The sequence below is a fragment of the Nematolebias whitei genome, chromosome 9 (genome assembly GCF_014905685.2).
Source record: "Nematolebias whitei isolate Nwh7 chromosome 9, NemWhi1, whole genome shotgun sequence".
NCBI lineage: Eukaryota > Metazoa > Chordata > Actinopteri > Cyprinodontiformes > Rivulidae > Nematolebias > Nematolebias whitei.
In genome coordinates, this window is record NC_056506.1 from 37,963,257 (window position 1) to 37,982,399 (window position 19,143).

Here is a 19,143-nt window from a genome sequence, read left to right on the forward strand (position 1 = left end):
CATCCATCCATCCATCCATCCATCCATCCATCCATCCATCCATCCATTTTCTTCTGCTTGGCCTGGAGTTGGGTCGTGGGGGCAGCATCTTGAGCAGGAAGGCCCAAAGATTGAATCCTGAGGTCACTGCACTGAACTGGACTCCCTTCGATCTCTGGCTGCACTGAATTCTGTCTACAGAAGTTATGAACAGAATATGTGACAACGGGCAGCACCGGTGGACTCCAACGCCTACCCTGAAGGGGTCCGGCTTACAGCCGTCATGTGAACCAAACTTTTGCACTGCTTGTCTTCTTCTTCTGGCTTTCGTTGTTTCAGGGGTCACCACAGCAACTCATCCCCATCCAGTGCTTTTACATCCAAACTAAAAGTTATTGAGGCCAATTCAATGAAATGTACCTGTTTCAACAGCTTGTTTTATAGTACCTGTGTGTGTGTGGTTTTTTTTTAATAGCTGAACATTTTATTTTAACTGTAATTTTTTTGTGTTGTATTTGTTGCTGCCTCTTGGCCAGGTCTCCCTTGAAAAATAGGTTTTTAATCTCAAATTTTATTATTATTTTTTTTTAAATCCTGGTAAAATAAATGTAAAATTAAAAAAAAAAATTAAAAAATCCTCCACCACATCACTCTGTCCTCTGCACACTCTGCTCTCACTTCCATATATTTCCTCTTTGGCCTTCTGCTTCGTCTCCTATTTGCATTTCTAACGTGCTTCTGCCAAATCCAAGAAAGACCTGTGCTGCACCTCTGATGGTCTCATTCCTAAGCTTATTCGTCCTTATCACTGCCAAAGAAAACCTCAACGTCTTCAGCTCTGTCACTCCCAGTTCTTTCTCCATTCCTGTCAATGCCACTGTCTCCAAACCATACAACATAGCTGAGCTCACTCTCTTCTTCCCCATTTTCCTGGACAGTCCACCCTAAGGATTTGAAGTCCTTCACCTTTGTGCTTTTACAGGGACTGAATGGCCTGTAGCAACAGACCCACAATCCCATACTCATGAAACACTTCACCTAGTGTACTTCGAGAAACATGGTTGAATGCCTTCTTCAAGTCCACAAAAAGCGTATAGACTGGTGAGACAACTTCCACGCATCCTCGTGCACCCTGGTGATAGTTTGCATCTTATCTTTTGATGTACTAATGCAGTTTTGTGAATATAAGCTGAAGCTTAAACTTAAAAAGGCCTAAACATAGAGCTTGTATTTAATAATTTCACATCGGTGTTGGAAGTTTGGGACACTTCTACACAATCAGAAATTGGCCACTAGATGGCAGTGTGCTCTTTTCTTTCATCCCATTATGGTTTAGAACTGTTCAATTGGACTGTTTGTCTTGACAACAACTAGGCTACTTAATTTAATTTAATTTAATTTACTGACTAATATCTATATGAACAACATAATATCAGACCCTGCAAATAAATATTTTTTTTGGATGACACATTTAAATAAACCTCTAGTGCACAAAAGTAAATATAAATAAAATTGAAATAGAGCTTATTACTTGGAATGAAGTCAAAAAATGGCACAAAATGATTTTACATTCAAACAGAAAATTATACATTTGGGTTCAGTTTGTGTTGATGGTAAGTAATACTTGATTTTTGTTCTTCCACCTTCACATCTTTGATTTAATGTGCTCCAGTGTCCCTGGGGTCTGGCTTATGTTAAGTGGGAAGTGGGCCTGTAATCACATAAAGGAAATGCCACATTAAGGCTTCAAAGAAGTTGATTTCATGTCCATTTTCAAAAAGAGTGAACCATGCAGAAGCTTTCAAACAAGATCTGCTCCAAGAAGAGGAAAAACAAAACAAAACAAAAAAAAAAAATCATTATTTCAGTTTTTGGTGTATTTTTCCTGCACATTTTGCAAGACCTGGTTAAAAATTCTGAGTATAGTCAAATCTATTTAATTTGGTTTTGAAGGATAAATGGCACAATGATCTCCAAAATAAGCTATTCATTCGTTTTAATATTTGCTGCATCATTTATCTGGTTCCAAATCTACATTTCTAGTTATACCACTGTTTATTTTAGACATGGAGAAAATGCTTGAGGATACCTGGAGCTAAAAAGCCAAGAGTGATAATATATATATATATATATATGTATCTGAATTGGGGAAAGATGTAATTCGTCCAAGGAAAAATGAAGTTTGAGACGTCTAAATCTCTGATTGTTCATAGGAAGAAATCCCTTTTGATCATATGGGACGTTTTCTTTCTTTCTTCTTGTTTTAACTAATAAGAATTGATTTGTGAAAATCTGTTCTACATATCCAGTCTAGGTTTGAAATGTTCTAACAATCTTAAACCAAGGAAAGATTAGATTTCCAAATATGCACAAGTCATTATATGTTACAACGGCTTGCCTTACAGCATGTTATCAGCGTTGTCATAAGGCCGCGACAGAAACATGAAACCATTTTTAGTTTTGGTGAATAGTACAGTATCTTTTCTGTTTCTTAGTGTGGATTTTCTGAATCAGAGCATCTTATTGTGGGGCCACAAGACAACATCACACTGACAAATAAATAAAAGTAACAAAATGTTCATTGGTTCAACATCAGGAAGTACAGTTCTAAAATACAGTGAATGCCAGGATTATAGGACTGGTAGTGTACACAGTCATGTTATTTCCTTACAAAGCCCAAACAAAAATTAGAAGATGAGCTGAGTTAAATGGCGTCGACGGTAAATAATGTTCCAAAACATACACTACGTGTAAGAGGCTGGGAAAACAAAATTGGCTTGGACATAACTTGTTTTTTATTTTTATTTGATTATTATTATAATTCATTTTTACGAGTTTTAAATGTGTGCTGTTCCATTGAACGTGTTCTCACGTAACCGGGTGTTGCATTTAGGGTAACTCGGAAAACCACCAACATTTTCGTTTTATTTCGTACAAATGTCTACTGGAGTCTATTTAATTTTGCTTAAACAGTTAAGTTGTCACTTGATAGAATTAAGAATATTTTTAAACATCATATTTACTCTTTAAATGTATTCCTTTTTTTGCTAGCAATCCAGACAACGCTAAATAGCTCTTTAGTAAATAAATCCACACTTTATGTGGTTATAGCATGATATATTGCTATTTATAATATATTTTCATATATTTTTAACGAGTACAACGTAGGAGAGAATTGTTAAGATAAAAAAAACAACAAAATTAGCTGAGTTAGTATTGATTTTAATTTTTTTCTCGCAGTCTTCAAACGCTACACACGTGTGTACTGACGTCAGACCTACGTAATCGACCGTTACATCACCCAGATGCCGGTTTATGACTTCCTTTAAATGTGTGCAAGCTAGCTCTGAAAACTTACAGAACTCACGAAAGTCAGCGGATAATTTCTTTACGAAGGCCTGAAACAGCAACACGGGTAAGAATTTAACAACGCTACGTGACGACATTTAATTTTAGCCGCTGATAAAAACTAACCGATCAAATGTTGTCGATGATTTTAACTTTTTCTTATTGTCTGTGCGTTATTTGACCTCGAGACAGCAGCATTTGCTTCGTTCTAAAAACCAGGAGATATCTTTAAACGATAGCTGCCGTGTTTTTAGCAGGTTATAGAAGTGGTTATTTCACGAAGGCCTTAAATAAAGAGAGCATGCTCGTGTGTCACCTTCGTCCATGTCCTGAGTACAGTACACCTTTATGAAGCTAGTTTTTATGATAATTGTTATTAATGACAAGATTCCTAACGCAGTTTGTTTACAAGATGACGTTGTATAACTAAATGAGCCAAATAACCAGAGCAACTCCTAATAGTTGTCCTTGTTTGACCTTGTTTTTTAGTCCATATGGCTTCTTATGATGAACATAATGACTCTAAACTGGTTCGGAAAATAAAGGAGAACCCATTTGTCCCATTTGGTAAGTACATTGTGCGCCTCACTGCTAACAAAGCTACTATATTAAGCATATAAAAAGTTCAGTGATTGTACTGATTTTACTAATTTTAGCTATTTGATCTGACTGATGGATTTTAATTATTAGTATATATTTTTTTGGTTCCAGGACTTGCTGGATGTGTTGCTATTGTTGGCCACCAACTGTACAAAATGAAGACTCGAGGTAATACAAAGATGTCTGTGCACTTGATCCACATGCGTGTGGCTGCACAGGGCTTTGTGGTTGGAGCCATGACAATTGGTAAGTATCATAAAACGTTGCTTTGTAAAAAAAAAAAAAATTCATTGCATCTATAATCGGAGTCAGTCAGAGTTTCTTTATTGTCATTCGCACCTCATGTGGTACATGTGGTGGAGCGAAAATATGTACACAGAGTCCCAGTTACATCCAACAATAAAATGTAAAAGAAAAACTGTAATAACATCTAAGATATGAACTAAGAAAAACATCAACTAAATATACACTAAGCACTCATAACATAAAAGCATTACGTCAAACAGCAGCACGAACATGAGTCTGTGTGAGCAGCTGAGCACGCATGAACACATCAACATTAAAACAGATCAGCAGCAACATGAAACAGATCAGCAGCAACATGATGTGATTTTTTTTTTTCACAGTGATTATTCTGGTTAGAGATCCATGAGTCTAACAGCCTCGGGGTAGAAGCTGTTCCTCAGTCTAGTGGTTCTACACTTAATGCTCCTCAACCTCCTTCCTGAGGGGAGTGGGGCAAAAAGTGTGTGTGCTGGGTGAGTGGGGTCCTTCATGATGCAGGTGGCCCTCTTTCTGCATCTGGAGGTGTAGATGTCTGTTATGGTGGGGAGACTGACTCCGACAGATGTCTGTGCAGCCTTCACCACTCTCTGCAAAGCTTTTCTTTCTGCATCTATAATGCAGGTGTATTTCCATGTAGTTACATGTGGCATATAGGAAACCTCACTGACCCTTCCAGATTGTCAGTAATGTGATGGATACACAGAATTCAGAACATTGAAGCAACAGTGATGAAGGTCATACAGATGTTTGCTTCACTGTTGACAGCCCTGGTGGATTACTTTAAGCTTTGGCTCCCTGAGCCTGAGCCCCAGCAAAGATGCGACTGGTTAACTTCACATATCTTCAGCTGTGTGTATTTTAAGACTTTTCCCAGACTTTTAAAGCATGCGGCAGTTTTTCTTGGCTGGTTGCAACCACAACACTGAAACTTGCCCCCCTTTTTAAATTCAGCTCACAGCTGTGGTGAAGCAGCGAGTCTTGAGGACTAATGACACAAACTGTATGCTTTGAGCTAGGAACTTATTTTCTGTTTACAACGGTGACATTCTATTGCATTGAATTGCACTCAAGCTGATTCATACACTTCCACACACTCCCTTTTTCGACGTTATCTAACACGCAGATAATACACAGGCGAGAGCCGCACAGCTGAATGACGAAGTGAATGAAAGCTAAAAAAATAAATAAAAAAAAGCAAATTGCTGATGTCCATCTTTAACAATGCTTTGATTTTACAGAAAAATATTTTTAAAAAAAAAGGTAGTTTCCTCAGTTTATCATAAAATGAGCCATCTGTTTTACTGAAATTCAAAATAAATTGTGAAGTTAACTTAAAATCGAAGTCATGATGTGGTTGTGGTTTGAGCACCACATGAGAGAAAACTACACTATGAATAGGTGATGTGTGCCAAGCTGCCAACTATTGGCTGCACCAGTTCATTTGGTAAACAGGAAATAGCCTGCATTTTTGTTTACCTTGCTTCTCATGGGATCAAGATTTAGTGAATATTCATTTATTCAGTATTTTACACTTTAAATTTTACACAAAAACATACATTTCAGAGATTTACATCTTTCACTTCTCAGAACAAAATTCTATTAATTTTAAACATAAGTGAAGAATGGGAAATGAAACAACAGATTTCTTCACAATTTAAAGTGGACAGGCAGAACTTTTTGCCGTTGTGTTGCATTTTCACGTTTTAGGAGACTTTTCAGTGAAACACGTATGGAAATATGACACAGTAACAAACTGTTGTATGCACATTTTTATTCTCCATATAGTAGAAACACAGCTGCATTTAGAGTAGATGTATAAGATAGTGTTTGCTTTTCTATACACTTTGATGGTCTGTACTTTGAGCCACGTATAGGTGTACAAACCATTGCAGTTTTTATTCTGAATGAAAGAATGTGCTACACTAAAAATGCCACAACGTTTTTCAGTTTTATAAACGTACCATTGATTCAGCTGGTTAAAATGGAGAAGTGATGGACTGAAATGGCACCAAAGCACCGTGTACAAAGTCAAGTTTTAGTGGAAATTGTCATTCATGACTTATTGCTCTGAGAAGACGCCTGAAGCAGCTGTTTCTGAACTGATGGCACTTATTCGGAGTACAACTTATTACCGTAGGTTTAAATCTGCCTAAAGCTAGATGTTCAGATCTCTTTAGAAGTAACCTTCATATTGCTGAGCAGTGGTGATTTTAGCCTCTTTTTGTGGGTGCTCAAGCACTGCTAAATTTTAACTTGACACCCCTGAAAAAGTAAAAAACCATCATTACATATTTTGTAAAGAAATTTAGTTTTTAAACTTTACATTCACCAAAATATTGAATACATATGCAGTAAATGTTAAATGGGCCAGTAAAATCAGATAAAAAAAAAAATATATATTATTATTATTTTTTGCACGAGTCTGATCCTCAACACCATCTGTCAGTCAATCCATGTCTGTATTGTGCACCGCAATATAGTTTGTGGGGGTGGGGGCGTTAGGATGCATGAGAGAAGCTGAGCATGCTCTATTCACACAAGGAGAGCTGTTGGTCAGGCTACTTCTTGTTGTGCAATGCTCTCTAAACTACTTACTGAATCAAGTGTTTACAATGCAGGAAATAGCATCTACTTTATTCAAAAATTTCTGGGGGTGGATCCCCAGATCCCCCCTCCCCCCAACATTACAAATGCTTTGGACACCAATGGCTGTTGTTCAAGCCAAAAGCCATTGTCAGCACTTGGAGCTAAGCACCCCTAGAGGTCAGGTTCTAGAATCATCCCTGTTGCTGATTAGATACTTTTTGTTATTCATGACACAACCTGTTATATTCATTCAACCTTTATTTAGACGGGTTAATCCCATTGAGCCTCGGGGACTCATTTACAAGAGACCTGAATGTAGTTTATAGTAATGTATGTAGTTTGCCCAGAAATGTTCCTAATTAGTCCTGAATTGTACTACTGAAAAAAAAAAAGCATTTTATGCTTAACTGTGCTGCCACTGGTCACTAGAGACTCCAAATATGGTTTGGTGTACAGTGTTGTTATTTAATAACCAGTAAAATGTTTTAGTTTGGACTAAAATTGTGTATACCACTTCTGGTTTCTGTGTTATAGAAAACTTAATGTCATCCTTTATAAAGTCTGAGCTGCATTTGTTTTTAAACTGTTTTAATCGTTGTGTAAGTCTCCATGTAACATATATATATTTTTGTTTTCTAGGAGTTCTGTATTCAATGTTCAAGGAGTACGTTATAAATCCCCATGAACAGCAGAAAGGAGGAGAACACAAGTAAACATGGACTCTTGCAACAAATCATCTGTGTCCTTTAAAACTCATATTTAGGTGCGCAATTAGAATAATTAATAAATTATAAAACAACTTATGGAACGTCCTTCTTTAAATTGGTGCACCAGTGGTCACACGACTTTAGTAAGATTTATTTAGTGCTTAATTTGACACTTTTGGGTTGGGTGTTGGTTTGGAAGATGTTAATGGCGTGCGAGTGATGATATTTTATTTTTTTAAGGAAGTATTGCAGATAAGTGTTTATACATATGAGAAGGCTAAGTCTGACTTCAGCACAAACAGCAGATTGTCTGACATTTATATTTATCTGTCACACTTCTATTTTCTATTACCAGTTATATAATATTATCTAATAACTGGGATTCATTTTAATTTTTTTGCCAAATCAAAACATTTGCATCTCAGTAAATGAACACTGTAAAAAAAAATTGGCTTTCAGGTTTATACAAAGATCTCGTAATATTTAAACAAAGACGACTCTGATGGTTTTTGACTCTTTGCAGTTTATAGCAAATTAAATATATATTTATTATAAAGTCACCACATGGACACAGGGGGACAAAAACACGATGGAACATTTCTTGTTAAAAACCAATTTGTTGTTAAAGGATTTTATTCACTTGTGTTACTGTAATGTCTTGTAATAAAGTTGTAATTTTTCAGTACAGTATTTATCTTTTGTTTTCAAATATTCATGACAACAGTAAACTGTGGTACACCTTTGTAAACTGTAGTAACTTGGCAAATGCAGTAAAACTAGTTTTTTGTGATATTAAAGTATTTTCCAAGTTATTTACAAAGCTGATTTTTACTGTTGTGTGTGAATACTGAACATATTGTGAGTTAAACCGTATTTTTTTTTTTTTGTTACTCTGAAATTCTGTTGTATGTAGAATCTCTGTAATGTGCTTTAACTGTCAGTTTTTCTTAGTTTTTGCAGAATAAGTCCAGTCCTGGCAGCTAGACTAACAGTTCAGGTTTCTGTTTATTGTACTGTCAGTGAATAGCTCTATTATAGAACTACTACAGTTTTGTTCATGTCACTTTCTTATCCATCAAATAAAACGCTGTCACCAACTCTCATAAAATGCTTTTTCTTTTAGACTCTTTCTGATGAATATTTTCATTTTATGTGCGAAGTTATTTCATGCTTCTGGAAGATGAGTGTTTATTTGGCAACGTGTAGTGTGCACCTCTTGTTTATCTGGGTAGGCCACTTACAGTATGGCTGACATGTACCGACAATATTTGCAGGATTTGCTAGTCGGCATGACTTTGCAAATTTTCCTCAGTTGTACAGCCAGTTATACAGTCCTATTCTAACTTGTTCAGCTGAGATGGCACGGACCGCTCATATGTGACGTTTTATAAACCATTACTAGTTTTCTTTGACATTTAAATTTAAATTAAGCTGGAACAAAGATCTCCCTGAGTAGCAGGATGATTCACGTGAACTGTGGTTTGTTCACTGCAGGCAGTTTTAGTGTTGGGGATGAATTAAAGCTGATCAAGATGCACACAATGATTTTATTATAGGCAAGTGGTCCAAAAAGTAAATATTCAGTTTATATTTGCGTATATTTCTCAATGTTTCATTTGTTATGCATTTAACTTGTGGACTTCAAAATGTGCTATGGTAAAAACAATATATTATGAAACTGATTTTGTATTATAACCTTTGTGTGAATCTGCTTGCTTTGATTTGCCTGTCACTGCTGCTGGCATGGCTGAATTTCCCCACTGAGGGACAATAAAAGTTAATTCTATTCTAATATGAACAAGCGATAAACCAATGTCCTCGGTCGCTGCAGGATTTGAAAAATGAACGTTTGTAGTTTTTGAGATGAGTGTTTTCCTGGACTGGAGTTGAACAGGTAATGCAAGTAAACCTTTATTCATTCATTCAACCTTTATAAACTTTATAAACTAACTATATTTAATAAAACTTTATAAACTAACTATATTTAAACTAACTATACTTACTAACCTGTATTAACCTGTAGCAAAAATATAAAGTATAAAAGAAACCATACACAACGATCTAAGTTAGATGCTAAATAATAATACTTTGTATAAAATAGTACATTAAACAGCAGCCTGAATGTGAGTTTGTTGTGGGCAGATGAGTATACAGCAGCTTAAAGTCAAGAAATCAGCAGCATGGATCGGCAGCACAGGTGAAAGTCATGTATCACCAATTAAAGTGGCATAGTGATTTTTTTATTTCTTAGTGATTCTTCTGGTTAGGGATTTATGAATCTTAACAGCTTCAGGGTAGAAGCTGTTCCTCAGTCTAGTGGTTCTACACTTTTCATTCAACCTTTTATTTATACAGGTTAGTCCCATTGAGCCTCGAGGACTCATTTACAAGAGAGACGTGGTTTAAAACAAAGAATGATGACAGTAGACAATCATAAAAGAAAGCATATAAATTGAAGAAATAAATGGAAGAAATTTATATTAAAAAAAAATAAACGAAACACACTTAATGCTCCTTAACCTCCTTCCTGAGGGGAGCAGGGCAAAAAGTGTGTGTGCTGGGTGAGTGGGGTACTTCATGATGCCGGTGGCCCTCTTCCTGCATCTAGAGGTGTAGATAGATGTCTGTGATGGTGGGGAGGCTGACTCCATATTGTGGCATAATCTCCAATGTGGCACAACAGATAACCATGTGGGGATGATTTTTGGGATACCCAGTGAAACATTTAGTTGTATTTTGATTCTATAGCCTGTGTGTGAATCCTTTGAAAAGTTCCCGGTGACTGTAAATACTTGTAACTTGTTGATGGCACTTGTGTTTTTAAAGCATTCCAATAACTTGTCAACTGACAGCCAAAGTAGTTTTATAGTTTTCTTCTAGTGACCATCAGGTGTGCAAATAAAAAAAAAATCTAAAATTTTGCCCTCTTGCTGCCATGCAACATCTCTGTGCTGAGACGGATTCTGTGATAGGTGATGATTTGAGAGACTGTTTTCCAACAAGTCGTTGGATTCTTTTAGACATAAGCATCTTCACATACCATCTCTCTGTGTCTTTGGAAGTCCTTGAGAAAGGTTGGTTCTTTAGGGTGAGCACAGAGAATCACCCTGAGGTCAGGAAGTACTGCACAGCTGCTCTTCCATGTATCCAGTTACACCATCCAGAACACGGAAGTCACGTACCTGCTGTTTCTGCCACACCACCGCTCCAGAGCTGTGTGAGCATGACTGTGCAGTTTCTGGAGCACTCCCCATTCTCACTATTATTCAGCCACAATTTGTAATATTTCAATGAAATGTACATGAAGTTTATGATTACATTTCAGTAAACCTTGAATTTATTGTTAAACTGTCAGCATCTTTAAACCATAAAATCCTATTACATTCTTGTCTTTGTGGAAGACGGAGAAATGTAAATGGTAAATGAGCGGTATATAGCACTTTTCTAAATCAAGATACTCAAAGCTCTTTACACTACAATCTGTGTCCTCCTTTACCCATTCATACAGCACTCTATGTCTTTACAAAGAATGATTAGTGCTTTATCACATTCCTACACCCATGGGACACACATGGGAGGCAATGAGAGGTCCAGCGTCTTGCCCAAGGACACTTCAGCATGTGACTGCTGGTGGAATCGAACCCCCAACTATTGTATTGGTGGACGACTGCTCTAACCACTCAGCCACAGCTTCCCATAAATGTACGAAGATGCTAATGGGTTACCCATTAAACAAATACCTCATTTTAAAAACATTACAGTGCTATTTATTTTATTATAGAATGGAAACCAAACTGAGATAGACTGATTTAAAATACATATTAAAAATAGAGCAAAAATAAATTGAGTGTTAATTTAATATAATTAAATGTAAAAGTTACCTATTTGATAAGACTACTAGTGTTCTTGTGTGTTCTTTAACTGTTGATTTGTTTTTAGCTTTGATGGAAATATTTCCCTACATTAAGTATATATTTTTACTTTGACATACTGTAGTATAAGAAAAAAAAAATGCTTACATATTAGCACCCCCTCCTGGTGTTATTAAAGAAAACTCAAAAGTGACTGGTTATCTCGAAACATGCAAACTGCATTGAAATAGTAGCATGATTTTTTTTTATGCAATTTTGTTTGAGCTTTTCAAATACAGTGCACAAACAAATGAATACATAAATAAATAAATTATTAGGTAAGGATGCAAATCTTCACAAGGTCCAGTTTGTCCCCTCGCAATTCACTTGCTCTGTGATAAACCCGAGACAATTAAGAGTTAAACTGTTACTTATGATTCAGTTCAGTTCATTTTTATAGTGCCAACACACACAGAGAGAGCGTCGTTTTACTGCTTTGACTCATCATTTTGAGTTACGTCCATGCAGCTTGGCTAACAGAGAAAAGAAATAAACATAAATGTAAATCCAGGCAGCACCAAAATCAATATAGAAGAATAATGCACTTGTCTTCCTTTCTTTTTCTTTTAGTCTCTGTCACTGAGAGATGAAGGTGAAGAGGTGTTTTCATAATCTACATAATCGGTGTGCTTTGACCTGGGTCAAAATCCAAGCTAAAACAAGTAGAAGAATCTAATCTATAAGTAAACCTAGTGTCAGAAAGAAGTGTCTCATGAAGTTATACAAATCTTAAAACTCCTCACTCTCTAGACATTTAAAATAAATATTTAGAAAGCCTCCTGTATTGAGACGTCATGAATAAATGAAGTTCATTTATTTATTTAAGCCTCTTTTGGATTTACATATCCTAGATGACTAAGAATCTACACCAGCATTTTGACCATGTGTATTTCATATGTGTACATTGGCTTTAAAAAAAACCAAAAGAACCCTAAATAAAATCATGTCAATCAGTCACAAACTCAATCACATTCAACCTTTTTTTATACAGGTTAATCCCATTGAGCCTCGGGGACTCATTTACAAGAGAGACCTGATTTCTTTAACAAAGAGTGATGACAACACGGACAACAACGGCAACAACAGACAGAAAGAGGCATGCAAATTTAAATTTCTTTCTTTTTAAATTAAAAAAATATATATATAAATCAAAATAAAATAGCAACCAAAATAACAGTCAAAAGGAAAAGTAGTGAAAAAACAAACAAACAAAAAAAATAACCCAGCTAGATTATAAGGTGGTGTAGAAAACTAAAAACAGAAACCTGTCTGCATTGCTTTTTGCCATGAACTTAATAGATTCTTAAAGCCACTTAGAGAGGTCAAGGTCAAGAGCTTCAGATCTTCCTGCAAGATATTCCAGGAAACAGGAGCGGAGTAGGAGAAGGCCCTTTTTCCAAGTTCAGTCCTCACTGAGGGAACACTGCAGGTAATAATGTCCTGAGAGCACATGCTGTGGCTGCACTCACGCAGAGACATGTAGGAGGAGATGTATGAAGGCAGCAGACCAAGAAGTGATTTAAATATGAAAATGGACCAGTGGGAGAGTCTATGTCAAGTTAATGACTAGTTAACCAGTGAGTACAGGGTGCAGTGGATACGGCAGTTACAGCCAGTTATGAATCTTAATGCACCATGATAGACAGCATCCAGCATCTGCAGGGTGCTTGTAGGAGCGTTCATATAATGTCACCGTAATCAATGAAGGAAGGAAAGTCACAACTACAAGACGTTTCCTAGCATTCAGAGTTAAACAGGATCTATTTCTGAAAAATAAACCCAATTTAACTTTCAGTTTCCTTACTAGGTTTTCCATGTGAAGCTTAAAAGAAAGATACGAGTCGACCAAGATACCCAAATATTTATAGGAATCGACAAACTCAATAGGGACACCATTTGAGGATAAGATCAAAGGAAGAACTGCTGGGACTGACTTCCTGCTTGAAAAAAAGCTTTATCAGCATTTAGGACAAGTTTGAGAAAGTGCAAGTCTGACTGGATGATGTCAAAGGCGGAATGCAAAAGCTGGAAAGCCTTAGCAACGGTTTTAGCTTGACAATAAACAACTGTGTCATCAGCATAGAAATGTAAGGATGCATCAGGGATGCTCTGGCCTACATTACCTATGCAGATTGTAAAGAGGGTGGGTCGTAAGACTGAGCCTTGTGGTACACCATTGCTGACTGTTAAATAACTTGAGGAAAGACCATTATGTTGAACACATTGCCTCCGATCTGAAAGATGGTTAGAGAACCAACCAATGGTATGATCTGAGAAACCAATTTCTGAGAGCTTATGACACAAGATGTCATCATCCAGTGTCAAAAGCTTTAGACAGGTCTAAGAAAATTGCAGCACAATACTTCTTAGCATCCAATGCTTCAATGTCACTAAAAACCTTCAGTGAAGCAGTGGTTGTGCTGTGTTGTTTCCTGAAACCAGATTGATGGAGAGGTAATATGTTACATGAGTGCTGGTGAAGATTCTCAGTCATCCAGGACGTGATGAATTCAAAAAAACATTCAATACAAAAACAACTGGACTTTATTTGTAACAGAAGACGTTTCAAGTGATGAAGAGCGAAACGTCTTCTGTTACAAATAAAGTCCAGTTGTTTTTGTATTGAACGTTTTTTGAATGTTACATGAGTCCAAATACTTTTTGATTTGAGAGTTTATCAGATTTTCTAGAACCTTGGCTAAAATGCAAAGTTTAGAGATTGGTCGATAGTTAAACATGATTTGATAGGCCTCATAAAGTCATACAGAGGATGAACTTTGACAGTTAAGCAATTATAGTAATTACTTGACTTGGCTAATGTCCTGATATAACAATTGAGACAAAATATAGCTAGACCGTAGACTCCAGATCACATATATATAAAAAACATGAGTATTGTAACTGTTTTTGGCCGTAGTATTCTCTGCCTCCGGTTGTTACCCTGTAGTTTCACAGTGAGAAAAACTCCTGAGCAAGATGGCCGTCGCGGAGACTCATCGGAAATGCTTAAGTGGGCGTGGCACTCTGTTCCCGCGAGACTTTGCGTGAAGTCGCTGGTACGCCGTTACTATGGATACTAGAGTGTTGGAGTTTGGAAGCTACAAGTTTCATTTCAGATCCCGCAAAACGTTGCAGTCGAAGTTCAATTAATTTGTTCACATACTTTTTTAGGACAAAATACGTGAGTTATGTTCTATTTTTGTTTTAAACCCGCGATGATAAAAAAAAATAGGTTCAAAGGACGTTTAAGTCATTTTTAGCATGTCAAATTAGCGTTTTTCTGACTTTATGATGAAGATTGCAAAAATGGTAGAGACTTTTAGTCAGATAAGATGTTTTGAGTAAACTAACACTGTTAAACATTTTATAAATCCTGTATTGCTTATTGAAGATTTTTGTTTTATGCTTTATTTTCCCATTTTCACGTTTGGCTGACACACCATGCATTATTTGGCTTCTTTTTTTTTAACAATGTGTTAATATAAAGTGTGAAATGTACTGTAAGCTGTAAGCACAGTGTACTGTAGTGAAAACAAGAGGTGAAAGAAGTATTACTAATATCTAATGCTATAACAGAATGTTTAATCATGTAGGGGCCTCCATTATAAAGTTTATATTTTACTCTCTGTCTCCATAAATAACAGATTATGGAGCATGATGCAAAATGGAATGACAAGCAGCAGGAAAAAAGAAATCTGGAGAGGAGCAAAGACAAAGAACATGACAAACTGGATGACACTGGCGCCCAGGATGATTTGGATCTCTTTAAGCAAGGTAGTCAAGCAGACGATATCCCTGACAGGTAGGTGAGTCTTACTGTACTTAGGCTGAAACAATAAAAAAATAAATACATTCTTGAATTTAATTAAAAAAATTGTAAAAAAAAAGTTTAAAGGAAATGCATCGTGTTCTTTTGGAAATGTCTTTAGGTTGTTAAAACATGAAAATGAAACACTGCTTGACCAGGTGAGAGCACTAACGGATGAAAATGGCCGACTCTTCAAACTTCTGAGTGAAAAGGATTTCGAGATTAAACACCTGAAAAAGAAAAGAGAAGAAGAAAGACTGGCCTTGGCAGGTATAACGGCTTGTGTACTTTTCAGATCAGTATTGAGGTGCTTCCCTGCAGTTTTTTAAAATATATTTTTTGACTCATTTGTTCAGACACATCAGGCTTTGCAGGAGCTGTCGCTGCCTCCAAGATTGTTGAGCTTTCCAAGAAGAATAGAGAACTGACTGCTGAAATTGAGCGAGAGAAGATTAAGTCCAAGCAAAGCAGCAACAGAGTCAGAGATCTTGAGAAAGAGGTAAAGTACTTTGTGATGTGATTTGTTGGATGGAAGTGCATCAATTCAGGACAGAACTCTCGGAAAGCAACTTTTTTTTTTTTTACATAGCTGCAGGTCTTTTCTCAACCGGGGCATAAGGCTGACTCAAAATCACTGGTTAAGTGTTCAACAGAAGAATGTGAGGTAAATTGAAACTAACCAAATCCATATTGTGTAGTTGTTTTAATGACCTAAATGGTAACTCATCATAAATTACAAATGTTTTAATTCCAAAAAGCAGGAAAGTCCAGTGGTCAAATCTTTGCAGGAAAGACTAGCAGCTGCTCAGCTGAAAGTGGCTGAATATCGTAATCAGATTCAATCCACCAAACAGGAGTTGAAAGTTGCTCAGAAGGTAAAACCTTTTATTTTATTTTATTTTTTTACCTTGCTTTATTATTCCAATTTAAAATGTTTAGTTTTTTTTTTTTTTTTTTTTAGCCTGATGTTTGGTTTGTTCAGGTGGTCAAACAGTGGAGGGAATTAATTTTTGGGTCGGCTGCTTGGCAAGATTTTATGTAGATATTTTTTAATAGTGATGATATAAGCAAACAATTGCTTGAAAAGCAAACAAAACATTTCATACAATTTGTTATAATTGGTTTCATTGGTAGAATTTATGTTATTTTAAGTTCAGGCCTTAAACATGAAAAAAACCAAAAAAAAAACAAGATTCAGCACATTTTGCATTCTAATGATATAAATATGCTTTTTGATGTTAAAACATGATCTGTTGCAGGTAATAATCAGTGAGGTTGGAGAGGAAGTCAACCTCCAGCAGTTACTGAGCTGCCCTGGGAGCTTTAGAGGGCGATCCCAGCAGATACTGGTTCTCCAAACAAGAGTAAGATAAAAATTGACAAGTTACCAACATAATGTGTTTCTTCAAGAAAATGTAACATATAAAATAAAAAAGCTTTTTGAAAAGAAGGCAACGTAGCAGGAAAAGGAATTTATGTCATGTTCAACTAATAATTTGAGTCATCATTCAACAGGTTAAAGATCTTGAGCAGCAGCTCCACCAGACAACTCAGCACAGACAGTCAAGTGTCCTTAATGTGGAGGAAGAGCTTCTGGGCACTGGTGTCCACCAGAAAACTCCTCCCAGAGACAGAAACCTCAGCCACATCCGCACGATTGAGAAAGGGAAGAGAGAGGCGTTTGAGGTGTGTAAGCTATTACCCTACCTGTAGAAAAAATAATTGGTTTATGCAGTGGTCTCTGCTGTCCGTTTACAACTTCGCAGAGGATCTCGGCAGAATACGAAGCGCTGCTGAGAGAACACGAGGACGTGAAGAAAAGGCTGGAGGCCACCAAAGCCAGGAGCAGAACTCAGTCTAATGAAATACAAACGCTGAAGGTCCGGATCGCCACCTTGTCAGAGAAGAAAAAACATGATGCTGAGCTTTTGGATACCATGTTGGTAAGAGATTAGAGAAGATCAATTTTCATATATAAAATTGAGGTAGAGGGTTTAGCGACTTGTAAACTTGTGTAGCTTAAATCAACCCATGCTCAACTGAGATGAGCTACAAAGTGGAAAAAGTAGCATCTTTGACCCCTAACTTCCTATCAACCATTTTTTTTTTTTTTTTTTGTGGTTTGTTTACTTCTGTAGGGGCAACAAAGCCAGATGCAGACTGTTCTGAAAGAACTCAGGCAACAGCAGAAAGAGCACAAACACAAACCGAGGCAACAGCTGAGCTGCGAACCTTCAGAACAGAACAAACTGATCCTGAAGCTGAAGCAGGTGGTTGCTGAAAAAGAGGCCAAAATCAACGAGCTGCAGAAAAGACAGCAACTCTCCAACAAGGTGTTTTTGTGCTGCTTTAATCTAAACATAGATAGAAAATATTGCTGACTCAAAAATCACTCATTTATGCATTAAGTGTGTGTGTTTATGGCTTTGAAGGAGGATTGCATGAGCGGACAAAGCCCCACAGCAGCAAGCTGCAGTTCAAGATTCTCACCAGAAGAGGGAGACAGAAACAAGAGAATCACGTCTTCAGAGTATGTTTTATAGTTAAATAAGGTTAAATGATCACCACTAGTGTCTGTATATGACCAGCTTGATATTTCAATTTCATGAGAAAGTTATTTATAACAAAAAGAGTGATTATTTCACTTGGATCAGTGTAATCAGACTTCGTAAAATGTAATCAAACTACTGGTATTTTTGTTGCATTTTGTTCCACTGTGTTGCTGTCTATTATCTTTTCCAGTTCAGTCTCTAAATATGGTCATAAATTGGTGATGCCTAAAGTGGGGAGTGCTTTAGATAACACGTAAGTAGTCTGTATTTTATATTTTAGCTATCTTTTTTTTTTAAATAATAGTATATAATGTACATCATATTTTATCATTGTAAAATTGTGCACATTTTATTTATAGGAGCCGGAGTTCTTCAAATTGTCCACAATGTTCTGCTGATGTGAGTGCGCTGATGACCCAGAGTAGTGAATATAAAAGCCTCAGTGTGGAAAAGGACAGACTCCTTGAGCTGGTTCAAGTCCTACAGATAAAGTAATAATTAGTGCAGAAAGCTTATGATCTTTTTTTAAATTATTATTATTTTATTTTAATACTCTGCGTTTTTCATTTTATTAATGCTGCTACAGTGACACATGTGCTCTCACATTATTATAAATGTCAGTAATGCCAACTGCAAAAAAACAAAAACATGCTTTCTCTTGTCTGCTGTCTATCAGCTAACACACACTGACCTTTGAAACATCATTCCTCATTATTTCAGTAGATATTCTTGATATCTTTGCACATCGCTGCAATAAAAACAATATTTTTTTTCATTGTACCTCAACACCAAAAAAAATCACTTATGTGACATTTACACTTTAAGCTTATGGACACTTGAGTTAATCTATGCATTCATGCATATATGCATATTATTTGTCATTTAGACTCAAATCTATGGTTTAATACAAAGCAGTTACAGAAAATATACACAATACTTATTTGTCTCTTTAGGTGCTTAAGCTCATGTGTGTCTGAAGGAGACTAATTTATCTGTCTATGATCTAATTTGTTTGGATTTTCTAGGGAAAAAGAGGTGAACCAGAAATGTTTGGAGGTGCAGAAAAAGTATCAAGAGGAGTGCTACAGGACCATGATTCTGGAGCAGGAGTTGGAGAGGATGAAAGTGGATTGACTCATTCAGCACAGTTAGGACTTATACCAAACCTCTGACTGCATGGCGCAATGATGTGAAGGATTTTTATTTCCTGTGTTTAATGCTTAAACATTGTCCTCTGTCAAACTTTCATATCTGTGCACGGGGACAGAAGTCCCAAAGCAACAAGAAGTGTCCATAAACAAACTGAACAAAATCTCCAACATTGGCTTATTTTAAATTTTGACAACATTGCAGATGTCTTAAGCTGG

The 19,143-nt window shown here is 36.4% G+C and overlaps 2 protein-coding genes across 2 annotated transcripts; both read left to right on the forward strand.

The window, feature by feature from the left end:
• Positions 1-3,272: 3,272 nt before the first annotated feature.
• On the forward strand, positions 3,273-8,234 carry higd1a (HIG1 hypoxia inducible domain family, member 1A). Its single transcript, XM_037681773.1, has 4 exons — positions 3,273-3,394; positions 3,817-3,894; positions 4,039-4,173; positions 7,438-8,234. Exons 2-4 carry the CDS (start codon positions 3,822-3,824, stop codon positions 7,509-7,511), a joined length of 282 nt encoding a protein of 93 aa, XP_037537701.1. The 5' UTR covers positions 3,273-3,394; positions 3,817-3,821; the 3' UTR covers positions 7,512-8,234.
• Positions 8,235-15,292: 7,058 nt separating this feature from the next.
• Positions 15,293-18,910, forward strand: ccdc13 (coiled-coil domain containing 13; the record flags this gene model as incomplete). Its single annotated transcript, XM_037681349.1, has 11 exons — positions 15,293-15,494; positions 15,581-15,723; positions 15,986-16,099; positions 16,484-16,588; positions 16,740-16,910; positions 16,991-17,167; positions 17,363-17,557; positions 17,657-17,754; positions 17,967-18,029; positions 18,139-18,267; positions 18,802-18,910. Coding segments are annotated over 11 exons (1,506 nt in total), but the record flags the coding sequence as incomplete, so codon positions are not given.
• Between the last annotated feature and the right edge of the window lie 233 nt (positions 18,911-19,143).